Below are 16,911 nucleotides of genomic sequence, written 5' to 3'. Positions count from 1 at the left end.
TGTGTGTGTGTGTGTGTGTGTGTGTGTGTGTGTGTGTGTGTGTGTGTGTGTGTGTGTGTGTGTGTACATAGACGCATGCGCAATTGGATTCCCTGTCTCAGTAACACAAGGTAAGCACCCCCACTCTTTCCTACCCCGACCTCGAACCTGGCAAAACTGTACCAGCCTCGAGGCATTTGCTGTTCCAGCTTTCTTTGTCACCGGGATGGGAGGGAGAGAGGAAAAATTCACTACTAAAGTGCCTAGCCCAGTACTTGGCTCTGCGGAAGCGCTGGATAAACCGGAGCTGTTAAGTTCTCTCCAGAAACGGGGCTTGCACGCTTGCATTGCACGTTTTAATATTGCAGAAATCATCATTAGCCCATATCTAAGTATTGGGGTGGGGATGCTAAAGATTCCCCCCCAATAAGCCACCCCTTGGTATGGCCAACAATTATCAGGCCTCTTATCAAACAATGCAACCACACGCCGCTCAGCCCCTCCTCCAGTTCCACCCTTTGACCCCCAAGCCCCAAGTCCCCCCCTCCCTTGTCTGGAGCCCAAACGGACTGCAGCTCTGGGCGGCCGCTCTCCCCCGCCTCGGGGCCGCAAGGGTTAAGCGGCGGCTTAGGGAGCTGAGTGACAGAACGGCCGGCGCTGGGGCGAGCGGACCAATCGGCGATGGCGGCCGCTGCCCACGTGGGCATACGGCCTCGCGATTGGCCAGCGCCTCCCGGCGGCCGCCCGCGAGTCCCGAGCCCACGTGCAGCTGCTGCTCGTTCAAAGTTCGACCTCGCGTTCCAGGTGGCGGCGGGGCGGGGCCAGAGCGGGGCAGGCGGGGCCGGGAGAGGTCAAACAGCCCCCGCGGGGAGGTGCTTCCCCTGGGCTTTAATTGGCAGAACCCTACAACCTCTGCCTTCTGTACTCGCTCTGGGCGTCCCTTTTCAGACAGGTGAGCCCCGGGGCGGTTTTCCTGGCGGATTCCAAGGTCCCTGGCTGGGGAGGATGCTGGAGGGAAGTTGAGGGATAGAACTGAAGTTAGGAAGGGGCCTGGAGTCCGCAGGAGTGATTAAGGTAGAGAGAGAGGTCTCTTTCTTCCTGTCTTTTAAATTCCTCACAAGTCCCCTGACGAACTCTTATTCATCCTTCAAAACCCATTTCCAGTGATCTCCTTCCCTGCTTTAGGAAATCAAATCAAAACCACGTTTGAGCTTTGGCTTCCTTCTCTGGCCTCCCCCAGCCCTGATTGCTTAGGGCAGGGGGTATATGTGTCTGGCATTGTATCCCCCTCCCCCTCATAGGGTGAAGCCCAGGCCTTTCTGGGTCCCCACCATTAATCTAGGCAGCCAGAGGCACCAGAGAGCATTTGATGAATGAATGTAAGATCTAGGGAGTATAGTGGAATGATGGAGGACCAAGAGGGGGCTGAGGGCCCAGGTCCCCGAGGAAGCCAGCGGTGGGTAGTGCAGGAGGCACCAGGGTGGGACGCGGGGTGGTTCTATCCCTGGCACTGCCCAGTCTTCTGCCCTCAGGACCTGCCATCATCTCCTTGTGACTTTCAGAGTCTCTGGCTAAAGCCCTGCTGGCTTTTCTCTGAAGATGATGTCTGAGAGCCTGCCCACCTCCCAGAAGGACCCTCACAGGACGGTGAAGGTGACCGTGAAGCCCCCCGGGAAGTTCAGTGAGGAGGACATGATCTGGCATCAGCCAGGCGGAGAGCCAGGTCCTGGGTTCAAATGCAGATGGCCTTCCCTCAGTTCTCCCAGCTCTCTCTGATCTTGGTGGTAATGACCCCATCACTGGCATCCCAACTGACAGGAGCCAGCGCTTCCTTTTAAATTAAATTTCCTTCTAATAAAACCCATGCATACATCATCTATTCGCTTAATATTTTACACACAGAAGCCATCTCCTCCCCTCCAGCCCTTACTTCCTAGAGGCGACTATTTCTAACAGGGAAGGGGTTGGCCAGCTTTTCTGTAAAGGGCCCAGTAGTAAAATTTTAGACTTTGCAGGCCAATGGGCCAAATCAAAGATATTCTGTAGGTACTTGAATAATGAGAGAAAAGGAATGCACTTCAGGTTTTAGGAGGTCCCTCCCTAGCCCCTGGTGGCACAGTGGTTAAAGTGATCGATGGCTAACCAAAAGGTCGGTGGTTCAAAACCACCAGTGGCTCTACGGGAGAAAGATGTGGCAGTCTGCTTCCGTAGAGATTTACAGCCTTGGAAAGCCTCTGAAGCTCTATAAGTCGGAATTGACTTGATGACAGTGGGTTTGGTTTTTCCCTAGCCCCTTGCTGGCTGTTTGAACCCACTCAGTGGCTCAGTGGAAGTAAGGCCTGGCGATCTGCTTCTAAAAAGGTGACAGCCGTGAAAACCTTATAGAGCACCGTTCAACTCTGCACACACAGGTCTCCATGAGTCAGAATCGACAGCAACTGGAAATGTTGACTTTTTGTGTCCATCTCACCTTGGAGCCCTGGTGGCCCAACAGTTAAGCGCTCAGCTGCTAACCGAAGGGTCAGCGATTGGAACCCACCCAGTGGCTCTGTTGGAGAAAGACCTGGCAATCTGCTTCTGCAAAGATTAAACCCTGTTGCCTTCAAGTCTATTGCGACTCATAGAAACCCTATAGGACAAAGTAGAGTTGCCCTGTAGAGTTTCCAAGGCTGTAATCTATGGAAGCTGACTACCACATCTTTCTCCCACCGAGCAGCTGGTGGGTTCGAACCTCTGATCTTTCTCGGTTAGCAGCCGAGTGCTTAACCACTGCGCCACTCTCCATTTCTAAGCAGAAATCCCCCTCAGGGGATAACACCCCGTCTCCCCCCTCTCCCCTGTGAACCCTCTTAACCCGGCCCCGGAGTCTACCAAAGGAGCTCTGGTGGTGCAGTGGTTAAGCGCTCGGCTGCTAACCAAAAGGTTGGCGGTTCGAACCCACCAGCTGCTTTGTGGGAGAAAGAGGTGGCAGTTGGCTTCCGTAAAGAAAACGCTATGGGGCAGTTCTACTCTGTCACATGGGGTCGCCGTGAGTTGGAATCGCCTTAGCGGTACCCGAAAACCCTAGTGCCTACCGAGGAGAAGAAAAACATTTGTTGTCATGTTGATGTTGATTCATGGCGACCCCATGCGTGTCAGAGTGGAAGTGTGCTCCATGGGGTTCAATGGCTGATTTTTCAGAAGTAGATGGCCAGACCTTTCTTCTGAGGTGCTTCTGGGTAGACTTGAACCTCCCACATTTTGGTTGACAGTCGAATGTGTTAACTGTTTGCACCACTCAGGGACTCCCTGTCCCGTACAGGGCTGGTCCAGTTCCTGGGGGCTTCGGGTGGTACCTAGGCACTGGATGGAATGGGTGTTTGAGAGGCTGGGGTCTTCAACCCTCCCTTCCATTTGACTCTTCCAGACTCAGACTTCCCCCTCCAAGGGCCTGCAGCAGCTGAGCGATCAGGATGCCTTGGGTCAGCTGAAGACGCAGTCCCCCAGGTGAGAACGATTCCAGGTGGCCAGGTGGTCTGAAGCCCTAGCCCCCACAGAGGGGAGGACTCCCACTTGGCCTCTCTCCTCGGGGATGGTCCAGAGGTCCCTGGGTCAAAAGCCAGGATCAGTAACGGGGCTATGGAGAGTCTGAAGCAAAGGAAAAACTCAGTAATACTGACCCTGAGTTTTATTGAACACCTTGATATTTTGGTGTGGCTGGAATCTGATTTTTGAAAACGTGGCCTTAAAATTGTGTTTGCCTTGATCGCCGCCTTCAGCCTGGCTCCTGCGGGGGCAGGGTCCTCAGGCTGCTTCTTCCAGCTCCTCTTTTTTCTCTCTCAGGGTCCTCCTTCAGCTGAGTGCACAGCTGGAGAACATCTGCCACTCGGTGAGTGCAGTGGGGGTCCCCAGGGGCAGGAGATGCCAGGGAGGGAGGCTAGGGGAGGGGCATGGGCAGCGGTGGTGCGGACCACCGGACACCCCTCCTGAGGGGCTCCAGCTGCAGCCTCTCGACCCTACTAAGCATGCTGGGAAGGCTGTTCTTGTTAGCTTCTGGAGCCCAGACGGGCCACCCCCTCCCCCGTCTCAGCTTACTTTCCCTTACTGTGAGCAGGTGAGTTAACCCCTCGAGCCCCAGCTTTGTCAAATGACTCTTTCTTAATTAATACCAGTCCCGCTGTGAAAACTGGAAATCCTGTAACGAAATTAAATGTTCACTTGAAGGCCTGGCCGTCTGCTTCTGAAAGGTCACAGCCTGGAAAACCCTGTGGAGCACAGTTCTACTCCTGCACACGTGGGGCTGCCTTGAGTCAGAGTTCACTACACAGCAATGGGTTTGAGTTTGGTGTTGTTTCATTTGGTCCACAGCTGGTTTTGGGGTGCAACAAATGATTGGAGCCCCTGGCCTTGAGGCGTTTATACACTCTAGTGCGGTGCTATCCTATAGAATTTTCCAAGGTGATGTGACAATTTTCCTATGTCTGCAGAGCCCTGTCTGGAACCCCGTAACCACATGTGAAGGAGCCCTGGTGGTGTAGTGGTTAAGAGCTCAGGCTGCTAACCAAAAGGTCAACAGTTCGAATCCACCAGCTGCTCCTTGGAAACCCTATGGGGCAGTTCTACTGTGTCCTGTGGGGTTGCTATCAGTCAGAATTGACTCGACCAAACAGCAACAGTTTTGTTGTTTTTTTGGTAATCACATGTGAAGGAGCCCTGATGGCACAGTGGTTCAATTGCTCAGCTGCTAACCAAAAGTTTGGCGGTTCGAACCCACTAACGACTCTGTGGCAGAAAGATGTGGCAGTCTGCTTCCATAAAGATTACAGCCTTGGAAACCCTATGGGGCAGTACTATCCTGTCCTATGGGGTTGCTATCAGTCGGAATTGACTTGACAGAACAACAACGGTTTTTTTTCCTTGGTAACCACATGTGAAGGAGCCCTGGTGGTGCAGTGGTTAAATTGCTCAGCTGCTAACCAGAAGTTCGGTGGTTCGAATCCACTAGTGACTTCGTGGCAGAAAGATGTGGTAGTCTGCTTCCATAAAGATTACAGCCTTGGAAACCCTATGGGGCAGTTCCACTCTGTCCTGTAGGCTCACTCTGAGTTGGAATTGGTTTGCTGGCAGTGAGTTTAACCACATGTGGCTACTGAGCACTCAAAATGCAGCCGGTGAGTCTGAAGAACTAAATTTTTGTCTTGTTTAAATTGGAGTCCCTGGGTAATGGTGCAAGTGATTCAGATGCTCGGCTGCTAACCAAAAGAGGGGAGGTTGAGGTCTACTCAGAGGTGCCTCGGAAGAAAGGCCTGGTGATCTACTTCTGAAAAATCAGCCACTGAAAACCCTATGGAGCACAGCCCAGTCCTACTCTGACACACATGGGGTTGCCAGGAGCTGACTCAGTGTCAACTGGTAGTTTAAATAGCCATGCTACTTGACTAGCAGCTGCCTCGTTGGCAGGGCTTCGAACCGGTTCGTTCCTCCCCAGATATACTAAATTGGAATCTATAATGAAAATGCAAGCTGGTGGGATTTAAAAAAAAAAAACAAAAAAAACACATGAAAAGGGTTTTTGGAGCAAAGGTAGCTGGGAAGGGCTTCTCAGAGGGAGTGATATTCAGGGTGGGACATGGAAGATAAGGGGCTACCTCTGGAGAGCAGGGAATGGTGTTCCAGGTAGAGGGAACAGCCAGTGCAAAGGCCCTGAGGCAAGACTGTGCCTGGCAAGTGGAGGAACAGTGAGGAGGCCCGTGTGGCTGCAAGGGAATGAGGGGGAGGGGCCGTTTGCACCGATCACCTCCCAGTGTGACTCCTGTTGATCATTGGCAGCTCCAGAAGATCCAGAAGGATCTCCAGGAACATCACAAGCAGGTGGGTGACTGACCGGGAGCTCGGTGTTACAGCTGCCCCTCCTTGAAAGACATGAAAAAGGGAGCGGGAGGGAGGAGTGAGGACGGGGTTGGGGTCATGCAGGGCCAGGGGAGGACCTGGGCTTTGACCCGAGGGAGGTGGGAGCCCTGGACCGCTGTGAGCACAGGAGGGACGGGCCTGACTCAGGTGCTCACGGGCGCCCTCTGGCTGCTGCGGAGGGAACAGAATGTGAGGGGGCAAGGATGGAGCCAGCGGACCAAGGCGGAGGTGACTGCGCTGGTCCAGACGGGAGGTGATGGGGCTGGACCAGGCAGATTCTCATGAGAAGGCAGCATTTAAATAAAGAGCAAGCCCTGCAAAAGGCTGGCAAAAGGGCACTCAGGTAGAGGTAGCAGACGTGCAAACGCCCCGAGGTAGGACCAGGCCTGGTGAGTTGGAGGAACAGTGAGGAGGCCCGTGTGGCTGGAGCGGAGTGAGCAATGGGGATGGGAGGAGGGGAGGGCAGGAAGGGGGCAGGGCAGGTCTTGCAGGGCCCTGTGGACTGTGGGGAGGGCTTGGGCTTTTACCCGAGGGAGGTGGGAGCCCTAGAGGGCTGTGAGCAGAGGAGGGACGGCCTGGATTTGGGACCCATCCCTAGGATATCAGTGGATCCCTGTATCTTGCAAGTGCGCCCCATCCTCCCTCTGAGCCTCTTCCGAGAGCCTCCCTGGGTTCCTGCGTGGCTCAGAGGAGACCCGGAGCCTGACAGGCACTTTGCAGCTTGCTTGCTGGGACATGAAGGGCTTAGTGTGTGCCCTGTGTGGGGGCTGCCATCTGCATGTGTCTGGTTCCCCAGGGCCAGGACCACATGGGAAGCGAGGCCAGGCCCTCCCAGCCCGGGGCACCCTGCCCAAGCTGAAGCATGCCCCCACCCGGCCTGTCCTCCGGCCACCTGGCCCTTTCTCCGGGGCCCTGGCAGGATTTGCTGCTCGTGCCAGATGTGACTGGCTGGGGGCCAGGACTGTGTCTGCAATGGTGGGCAGCTCAGGGAATAGGAAAGGCTGATCCAGGGTGAGGGGGGCCAGGAAGCAACCAGAACAGTTACTCATTCAAGGGAGATCTATCATCACCCACTCGCCAAGTACTGTTTCAGGCCCCAGGGAAACAGCAAAGGAGAATTCAGGCCAGTCCCTGCTCTTGCGGGAGAGGAGCCTGATGCCCAGGGCATCACCTTAGGTGGTAGGAACTGGGGTTGGGGGGCTGGGGGTGGAATAGAGCTCTCCCAGGGTGGGAGTGGGTTGCGATTTAGGATGGTCAGCGGAGGCTCCCCCAAGAAGGTGATGTTTGAATAAACACTGGAAGGAAGTCAGAGAGGGAGCTATGTGGGTATCTGGGTCGCAAAGCCTGTCTCAGCAAAGCAAACAGCAGGTGCAAAGGCCCTGAGGCAGGACCGGGCCTGGTGAGTCAGAGAAACAGTAAGGAGGTCCTTTTGACTGGAGTGAAGTGAGGGAGGGGAAGAGAGGAGGAGGGGAGGGCCCTGTGGGCTGCTGGGAGGACATTTACCTAAGGGAGGTGGGAGCCCTGGAGGGCTGTGGGCAGAGGAGCGGACAGGCCCTGACTTAGGTGCTCACCGGCGCCCTCTGGCTGCTGTAGGAAGGACAGACTTGAGATGGGGGTAGGCATGAGGGCAGGATGTGGGAGACCAGTAGGGGAGTCCAGGTGTGGATGCTGGTGGCCGAAAGGGGGTGAGAAGTCAGGATGTGGACTTATTTTGGATGTGGCCACTTGTGTTGCTGCTGGGCTCAGGAGGCCCCTCCCCACCCCATGGTGCCCCACAGCAGCTGGGCCTGGCATCTGGCCCCCACACACCATCTCCCCCACCCCCTCTGCTTCCCACTCCTTGTTTTTCCTGCCTCCTTGCTGCAGTGTCTTTAAAACCCCCGTGCTCCCCACACCTGCCTGCCTGCAGCCTTCCCCAGGGAGGACCAGCCAGCAGGCAGGAGGGAGCTGCGCGTTTTGTGCTGAGCACATTAAAGTGCCCATAAATTGCGCCTTAACGAGCTGGGGTGAATTGGCGAGGGCTCCCCTGGGGGCTGAGCTGGCTGAGCTGGCTCTGCTGGGGAATCCATCAGCAGACAGCTAAGAGGCATGGCCTGGAGCTGTGTGGGCTCAGATGGGAGGGATCCCACATGGCACCGCCTCCCTCCACTACCCTGTTCACCCCAACGCAGGGGAGGGGTGAGCTGTGGTTGAATCCCAGCAGGTAAACACTGCTTGATTTGGCCCCTTTTCTCTCTGTCTTCGGATAAGTGGTTTCGTTTCTCCGGGCCTCCGTCTTTTCATCTACAAAATGGGAATTCCGCTAGTATGCATTAGGCTCCTCTCTTTTTATAGCAATTCTTTTCTTTCATGAATAAGAACATTCTCCCAGGTTTCTGGAGTTCGCTCTGGGTTGGACAGTTCTGGGCAGCTTCTCGGCATCAGCGTGGAGGGAGTGTGCATAAATCCAGTGGGTCTGCCTCCAGAGGCCAAATCGGTGTTGTTCAGTATGGTAGCCATGGCCACGTGTGACTGTCATTTGAGTTCACGTGAAGTAAAATGAAGAACTATGTCGCTCAGTGGCATCAGCCCTACTTCAAGTGCTCAATAGCCACTTGAAGCTAGAGACTACCATATTGGATAGTGCATATCTAGAACATTCCATCATCGCTCTTACGAGTCTACCACTGGACTACGTATAGGTGTCTAGCTGCATACCTCCCTACCATGATACCTACGTATTATGCCAAGAAGGTGAGTCTGCCTGGGTCTCCGCACTGCTGACTCTTGGCCGGACTAGACGGGGGGTGCCCTTGTCCTGTTTTTTCTGTGTTCTCAACACAGTGCTGGGAATGTCCCAGAAACTACCCCTCTAGGTGCCTACAGGCTTGGCTTCTGTGGTCAATCCCCACTTTATACGCAAGGAAACCGACTCTGGAGAATTCTCTTGCCCAAGCTCACCATTTACTCAGATATTTGAGCCTCTGCTGTCTATCCAGGGGCAGTGGTGGTCCAGTGGTAGAAGTCTCACCTTCCATGCAGGAGACCCAGGTTTGATTCCCGGCCGGTGCACTTCATGTGTACCCACCCCCCGTCTGGCAGTGGAGGATTGCGTGGCGCTGCCATGCTGAACAGGTTTCAGCAGAGCTTCCAGACTAAGATGAACAGCAACTCTCTGGCTCCTCTAGGAAGAAAACCTCTTAAAAATCATGGAGACCTGCAGCCAAACCCTGGATTCCCAGCCTGTCACTGTGGGTTTCTGGGTCATCGAGGAGGGAGGGGCAGGGGGCATTTCCTCGTATCTCTCACGACCCTGTGTGCAGCACCATGTAAACCAGATCTCACCTGGTGATCAGTCCCAGAAACCAGCCAGCTTCGAGGCTCCCCGGCAGCCACGGCTCCAGACCCGACAGCCCTCCAACCTCCAGGAGCAGAGCTTCAAAGACGTTGCAGCCACGAGGTTGTCCGCCTGGTCACAGCAGCCCTCCCAAGCGGACGGCATCACCACCCACCGACCCCAGCCTCGTTCATTCTCCAGCTCCCAGCCCAGGCTTTGGCAGGATGTTTTGACTGAACGACTCTTTCAGATTTACGCAGGTGGCGTCCATGTGCCAGCGGAACAGCCGAGACACGGAGGTGGGTCTCCCTCAGGGTGAGGGCTGGTTCCGAGGGGCAGCCCAGGTGGGACCCTGCTGTTTGACTGTCTCTCCGTTGCTCTCCCCTCCTGTTGTCATAGCAACAGAGCAGGCTCCAGGCCTGGTGAGTAAATATGTCTAAACTGTACCGAGAAGGGAGGGTTTCTGGAATGAGTGGTTATCTTGGTTGAGCCCCTTCTGGTTCCCACCCTTGCCCTTCCTCCTTTCCTCCCTGCTGCCCATGGGTGTCTCTGAGCCTGCCCTGACATCATCCCTAGTACAGAAGGACTCGGATGAGCTAGAAACAGACGTGCTGCATCAGGTCAGTATCTGCAGCCTGGGACTCCCGGGGGGCGGGAAATGGAAGCTTCCGGAGCTGACCAGACCTCGCCCTGAGATTCTTCCTTTCTGCCACTCTGCCTGGACAAGAAGACAGGATTTCTGGCAGTCAGAGACTCCTGCACACACGGCTGGGCATAACTAGTTTCGCAGTTTTCCAGCTGCCTCTGGGCAGGCCAGCTGGTCTGACCAGGGTCTTCTATTTCTGCTGGGCAGGAAAGCAAGGAGGTCCTGGGATCACATGACTCCTTGGCAGCAGAAACATCTTCTGGAAATGCTTTGGGTAAAACTGCGATGGGAAAGGGCCGACTCAAGGAGGTGTGGTGAGCGCCGACCCTGAGGGGTCTAATCCCTGATGCTACCTGCTTTTGTCTTTGCCTAGCCCTCAGCCTGCCTACCTCCTCCTCCAGCTCCCCTGGGGACGCCAGAGAAAGGGGCACAGGTCTAGACATAGCAGCAGATGAGACACAGGTGAGACTCTGGGTCTGAGTTGGCATCTTCTGTTTTCCTGGCCCACGATCCCCTTCTGTCACCTCCTCCTTACCTGCAGCTGGGATGCCTCTCCGTAAAGACTGTCCTCCTGTTCCTGGGCCTAAGGCGGGCATGGGGCAGAGGGAGCACACCTGGGCACAGGGGGGCAGGAGAATACAGGTCAAGGTGGCTTCTCTGGGGTCAGCTGTGATCCTTGTTGCACCTGCAGGAGCCTCCTGGAATAGTGTATGAATTTTCGAAGCCCATGTAAGTGACCGGGGAACCCTCCCATCTCTGTACCTCTGTCCCTGGCAGGTGGAGGGAGAGGTAGGGTTGGTCTCCCGCTCTTGCCTGTCACCACCGTGCTGTCTGTGTCTGTTCCATCTTCAGCTGAGGAACCTGGGTAGAGATGCACATTATGTTCACACACATCACCACCTTCTCACATAACCAGCTCTGGGATCAAGGGATTTGGGAGAAGAATCCTGTGGGGTGGGGAAGGGGAGTGGGTGTTAGAACTCGATGCAGACTGTCCTAACCTAGTGGTTTGAAATTGAGAGAGTACTGATGTTGGGAGAGAAAGGCTTCGTGGAGGAAGGGGCGTAATAGGGCCTTGATGGATGAGTAGGAGTCTGCCAGAGGGGCAAAGCACTCCAGGCAGAAGGCTAAGGTGTGTGGTGATGGCAGAGTGAAAATACTTGGAGGAACGTGGGTGAGACCTTGGTGAAAGTGTAGGATAGTGGGGAACACAGCCTGTGATGAGAACCCCAGCATCTGAAAAACCCCAGTCCTTTGGGGTATAGATATCATGATGCGTGGCCTTCACCCTCCACTGAGCAGAGGGGGGCTAGCAGGCAGGTCGGTGATCCTGAGGCCTCCCCTCCCAAGATCCTGGGACCTCGAGGACTTTCAAGATGACTGTAAGAGGCCGGATACTTTCCCCTGGAAATCCAAGAAGTTGGCTGTCCCGTACAAGCTGGAGAAGAGGCGGACGTTAGACCACGGGGAGCCCGTGCTGGCGGTAGCTGTCAGCAGCTTCACGCGGCACGCCTTTACCTGCGGCAGGCGCGGCGTCAAGGTGTGGGGCCTAACTGGTCAGAAGACCAGGGACAGGTTCCCTGTGAGCCACATACCTGTACAGGTAAGGGGCCGGGGCTGGCGTCCAAGGGGCAGGGAAGACCGACCTGCAGGGGCAGGACCCTCACTCTGATTCTGCCTGTCCCAGACCCCCGGGGCCTACCTGCGGACCTGTCTGCTCTTCCCGGACAGCACAGCCCTGCTCACGGGCGGCAGCAACCTGACCGGCGTGAGCTTGTGGGACCTGGCTGCGTCCCAGCTCCACGTGAAGGCCCAGCTGCCCTGCCAAGGCCTCTCCTGCCAGGCCCTGGCCGCCAGCCCCCAGGACAGCCTGGCCTTCGCTGGCTTCACCGAAGGCGCCCTTAGAATCTGGGACCTGCGCGATGAGAGCGTGGTCAGGTGCAGCCAGGGGTGGGCGGGGCTTGTCAGCAAAGGTGCCTCCTGAGCGCCTGCCAGCCTCTTACCCTGAACTTGCTTTCCGAGAAGCTGGTTGAGGGGAGCGGGTTTAAATCTCGGCTGGGCTGCAGTTGTACTTTTTTCTGTCACGGTTTCCCCATCTGTCCACTGGGTATGCTGGAACTAATCTCAGAGGATTCTTGGAAGGGCTAAGTCATTTTAGACCTGGGTGGTGCAGACACTTGATGCACTCAGCTGCTAACTGAAAGGTTGGAGGTTTGAGTTTACCCAGAGGCACCTTGGAAGAAAGGCCTGGCAGTCACCTTCTGAAAGATCAACTATTAAAAACTCTGTGGAGTACCGTTCTGCTCTGACACACACGGGGTTGCCATGAAGCGGAATTCACTCGGTGACTGGCTCACATCACGTTAAAGAATGTAAAGCAACATATGCATGTTGCTTTCAGTAGGAGGCAATGCACGGTTTACAATATAGTATACCCCCATCTACACACCTAGCCACCTACCCACCAAACACACTATCCCCTTACCCTGTACAGGAGCGATTCCTATAGACCCATTTCAACCCTAGGGTAAACTGAGGGTAGAAGGATGGGGAGGAAGCTGGTTGAGGTTCCTGGAGGTTCTCCTTGCACCCACTTGGACAGATGGGGAAGATCGAAGGCTGGGGGTGGTGGGGGTTGCTATCTAGCTCTAGGGGCTGGGACTCGGGTTTGATATGCATGGGAAGGGGGGTACGTGAGGGCTGGAGAAGGGGTTCATGTGCCCGCCTCCGCCAGCTGCAACATACACATCCCATGAAAGCAGAGATTTTGGGGAGGGTGGCTCTGTCCCTTCGGTGCCAAAAGCCCAACGGACAGGTGAGTGAGTGTCTTAATTATATGCCTTGCTGCTGTAACAGAAATACCACAAGTGGGTGGCTTTAACAAACAAATGTATTCTTGCACAGTATAGGAGGCTAGAAGTCCAAATTCAGGTGCTGGCTCTGGGGGAAGGCTTTCTCTCTGTCAGCTCTGGAAGAAGGTCCTTGTCTTTTCTGAGCTTCTGCTCCTGGATGATCTTCGTATGGCTTGGCATCTCTCTTCCCTCATCTCTGCTGCGTTTTCTTGCTTGTTTAATCTTTTATACCTCAAAAGAGATTGATTTAAGACACACGCTATACCAGTACTGCCTCAGGAGCACAACAAAGACAGCCCATTCCCAAATGGGATTATAATCGGTTATTATAAGGGTTAGGATTTACTGCACCTATTTCTGGGGGACACAATTCAGTCCATAACAGTGAGTGAGCGCGGGCCAAGGCAGGTGGGCTGGTGGTGGTGCCCGCAGCCCCAACCTCAGGATCGTAACCCTGAGCCCCGGCCGACGCCTCCCCGACCAGGCACCTCCGAGACGGGAACGGAAGCGGGACCAGGAGCATCGTGATCAAAGATCACAATGTCTGGATAGGGGGTGTGGACGCTCACCTGCGGTGCTGGGACCTGCGCATGGTCTCGGGGCCTCGGGAATACCAGTTCGAGTCCCAGGTGAGGAGCCTGGGGCTGGTGGGCCTGCTTGGCCAGGCAGACCAGGTCTGTGGGGAGACGAGGGTCGTTGAACCCAAGTCGTGGTCATGTGCAGCGTTAGAGGTCATTGGAAGCCCTCTCCTCCTGGGTTACCTGGATACCAGTACCCATTGCCACCCAGTCGATTCTGACTCATGGTGACCCCACATGCGTCACACCCGCCCAGCGGCTGACTCACCCCTTCCTCGGGGCTCAGAGGAGAACTTTAGAACTCTGACACCATCAGGCAGTGGCCAGAATGCGGGGAATAGCTCTTCTCGCGCCCTGCTGGCCACTCGGAGGGCAGTCTGGCAGCTTCTGTTACAACGCAAAGGTGGGAGCGGTGGCTTAGTGGCAGATTTCTCACCTCCCATGCAGGGGACCTGGGTTTGATTCCTGATCAGTGCACCTCGTGTAGCCACCGCCTGTCTGTCCCTGGAGGCCTGTTTGTTGCTGAACGAGTTTCAGCGGAGCATCCAGACTCAGACTAGGAAGAAAGGCCTGGCGATCAACTTCTGAAAATCAGCCAGTGAAAACCCCGTGGATCATAACAGTCTGATCCACAGCCCGTCATGGGGATGGCGCAGGAACGGGCAGCGTTCTGTCCCGTTGTGCGTGGGGTCGCTGTGAGTCAGGCTGAACCGTCAGGCTGACAATGATGGTTCAGTATTCACGAACTCTGTGGAATTTATAGACCACACCTACCACAGATAACAAGAATAGACTGTTAGCCGTTTCATGCCCTGTGTCAGGAACTCATAGCTCACTTAGTTCTCGAATAATCCGTAAGGTAGAGAAGTGGTGGTGGTTAATTGTTGTCAAGTCATTCTCAACTGACATGCAGAGCTGACCTGTGCCCCATAGGGTTTTCAAGGCTGTCACCTTTTGGAAGCAGGTCACCAGGACTTTCTTCCGAGGTGCCTCCAGATGGGTTTGAAATGCCATCCTTTCAGCCAGTAGTCAAGTGCTTACCTGTTTGTACCACCCAGGGACTCCAAGGTTGGGAGGACTGGGCCCATTGTACAGGTGGGGAAAACAGAGGCACAGAGCAGTACAGTCATTTGCCCAGGGCCAGGCGGCTGGCTAGGAAGTGACCCAGGACTTGAATCCAGGCAGTCAGCCGCCAGCACCTTGTCTTCCCGCCTGGCCTCCTGGATCAGGCCGGGACCTGAGGTGCCTTCCTGCCTCCTGCCCCCAGATAATGAGCCTAGCACCCAGCCCCAGCGAAGACTGGGTGCTGCTGGGCATGGCCAACGGCCGGCAGTGGCTGCAGCACACGAGCAGGAGCGAGGGCCTCGTGGTCGCAGATGACTGCAGCGCCGTCCTCGGCCTCAGGTTCTCCCCTTACGGTAAGCCGCCCCGCGGGCCCTAGCTTCCCCCAGGCGCCTGCCTGCTCTGATCAAGGCCCAGCAAGTGCCGGCTTCTGCTCACCTGTCTTGGGTATCTGCTGTTGCTATAGCAGAAATACCACGGGGAACGGCTTTAACCGACAAATGGATTTTCTCACAGTTTAGGAGGCGAGAAGTCTGAATTCAGGGTGCTGGCTCCAGAGGAGGGCTCTCTCTCTCTCCACCCCCGCTCCCCTTTAGGGGAAGGTCCTTGTCCCTTCAGCTTCTGTTTCTTGGTGATTTCCACATGGCACATGCACGCTTGCTTCCTTCTAAGCTTCATCTGCTCATTTTTATTTCTCAAAGGTGGTGGTTTATGACACATCTTACCTGGATATGGCCTCATAACATAACAAAATCCCCATTTCCAGATGGGAGCCCTGCTCGCGCAGTGGTTAAGATCCCAGCTGCTAACCAAAAGGTCGGCAGTTCGAATCCACCAGCTGCTCCTTGGAAACCCTGTGGGACAGTTCTACTCTGTCCTGTCTGTTCCCTACCAGTCAGAATCGACTCAATGGCAACAGATTAATTCCAAATGGGGCCACATCTTTAGGTATAGGGATGAGGATTTACAACACAAAACTTGGGGGATGCAGTTCAATCTCTAACACCACCCTTGGCATCTTTCGGACCCCCAAGTCCTTCATTAGCAGAAACCATTTCTCTGGTGTACCCTGCATGGTGGGGAAGGAGGTGGGGAGTCACGGGGGGTTGGGGGAGGAAGGCCAGGAGTCAGTGCCGCCATCTTGCAGACCACAGACAGAACGGGGCCTGTGTTCCCATGTCTCACTCCTCCGGGGCCTTGCCCTCTGCCGTCACTCTCCCTTGTGACCAGGTACCCCCTCTGCTTCCTGCCAGGCCAGTGGTGGATGAGCGTGGGGTTGGACGACCTGATCAGCATCTATAGCATGCCTTTAAGAAAGAAGCTGTTCCAGGTACCGCAGGGGCCAGGTGGGTGGGCAGGGTCAGGTAGCCCGGGTCTGAGCCCAGGGGACCTGAAGGGACTGCGTCTGGACCAGCGGACAGCATGGCATCGGGTTGGTTATACATAAGCCCCCCCCCGCCGACTCGCTTTGCCCCTCCACCCTCCAAGGTTCCAGAGACTTGTGTCAGGTGCTGTGATGTGGCTTTGAACAACCGCCTGATTGTCGCGGGGTCCGGGGACAATGCCTCCGTGTATCAGGTCACATACTGAGCGAGAGGCCTCGTCTCCGTCGTCCCAGCTCCGTACCTGCAGCTGCTGCTCTGGGCTCTTCTCGTTCTGTCCTTTGGTGGAGGGCTTTTCCACAGAGTTGCAAGGCTCCGCCGGGGTTTTGCAGACTCTGATCCTTGTCAGGTGTAATAAAGCAATCAGAAAACGCAGAGCTGGCCTGGGTCTGTGTCCTACCCCCCAAAGGTTGTTGGGTGCCACCACGTCGACTCCGACTCACAGCGACCCCATGTGACCGTAGACCTGCCCCATAGGCTTTCCTACGCTGTCATCTTTACGGGAGCAGATGGCCAGGTCTTTCTCCCGTGGAGCTTCAGCTGAGCTTAACCATTTGCACCCACCAGGGCTCCTTGCCCTTCAAAGGGGAAGGGTCCATCTGTCAAAATCTGGGACTTCACCCAGCCAGTGGCTTTTTGTCTTGGATCCCACCTTCTCCTTTGGAAGCCAGAGCAAAGCCACTAACTCCACCGTTGAGGGAAAGTGGTTTTGTGTGATTTGTTCCAAGTCCCTGGGAGGTGCAAATGGTGAGCATGCTTGGCTGCTAACCAGAAGGTAAGAGGTTCGAGTCTACCCAGAGGCACCACGGAAGAAAGGCCTGGTGATCTACTTCCCAAAAATCAGCCCCTGAAAATCCTACAGGGCACGCTTCCAGTCTGACACTCCTGGGGCCCCGTGAGTTGAAGTTGACTCAAGGCAACTGGTTCTACTTATGATTCGTACCATGTGATTTTGACACATCAAGGGGGCCGAAGTGCCACAAGACCATCTGTCGAGCTGATCCAGCCTCACCCCACACAGAGACTTGTTCCAGCCCCTGTTTGCATGCTTCCAGGGACTGGGCGCTCAGTCCTTCCCAAGGCAACGTGTTCTGTCATACCAGTCCTCACCTGGGCAACTGTGCACCCAGGGATGCTGGGCGACATCTGGGGACATCTGTGGTTGTCACGACTAAGGTGGGGGGGTGCTACTGGCATCCAGTGGCTG

The 16,911-nt window shown here is 55.5% G+C and overlaps 1 protein-coding gene across 1 annotated transcript; it reads left to right on the top strand.

Annotated features, from left to right (window-relative positions):
* Nucleotides 1-660: 660 nt before the first annotated feature.
* Nucleotides 661-15,912, top strand: TLE6 (TLE family member 6, subcortical maternal complex member). Its single transcript, XM_023733095.1, has 15 exons — nt 661-783; nt 1,579-1,632; nt 3,386-3,465; nt 3,802-3,847; nt 5,788-5,833; nt 9,040-9,098; nt 9,186-9,483; nt 10,204-10,292; nt 10,522-10,559; nt 11,181-11,433; nt 11,518-11,789; nt 13,191-13,311; nt 14,528-14,678; nt 15,576-15,652; nt 15,811-15,912. Exons 1-15 carry the CDS (start codon nt 661-663, stop codon nt 15,910-15,912), a joined length of 1,809 nt encoding a protein of 602 aa, XP_023588863.1.
* The last annotated feature ends 999 nt before the right edge of the window (nt 15,913-16,911 follow it).

This window comes from Trichechus manatus, unplaced genomic scaffold (assembly GCF_000243295.1).
Source record: "Trichechus manatus latirostris isolate Lorelei unplaced genomic scaffold, TriManLat1.0 scaffold00057, whole genome shotgun sequence".
NCBI lineage: Eukaryota > Metazoa > Chordata > Mammalia > Sirenia > Trichechidae > Trichechus > Trichechus manatus.
The sequence above is the reverse complement of the archived record's forward strand: the minus strand, read 5'-3'. Positions and strand labels throughout refer to the sequence as shown.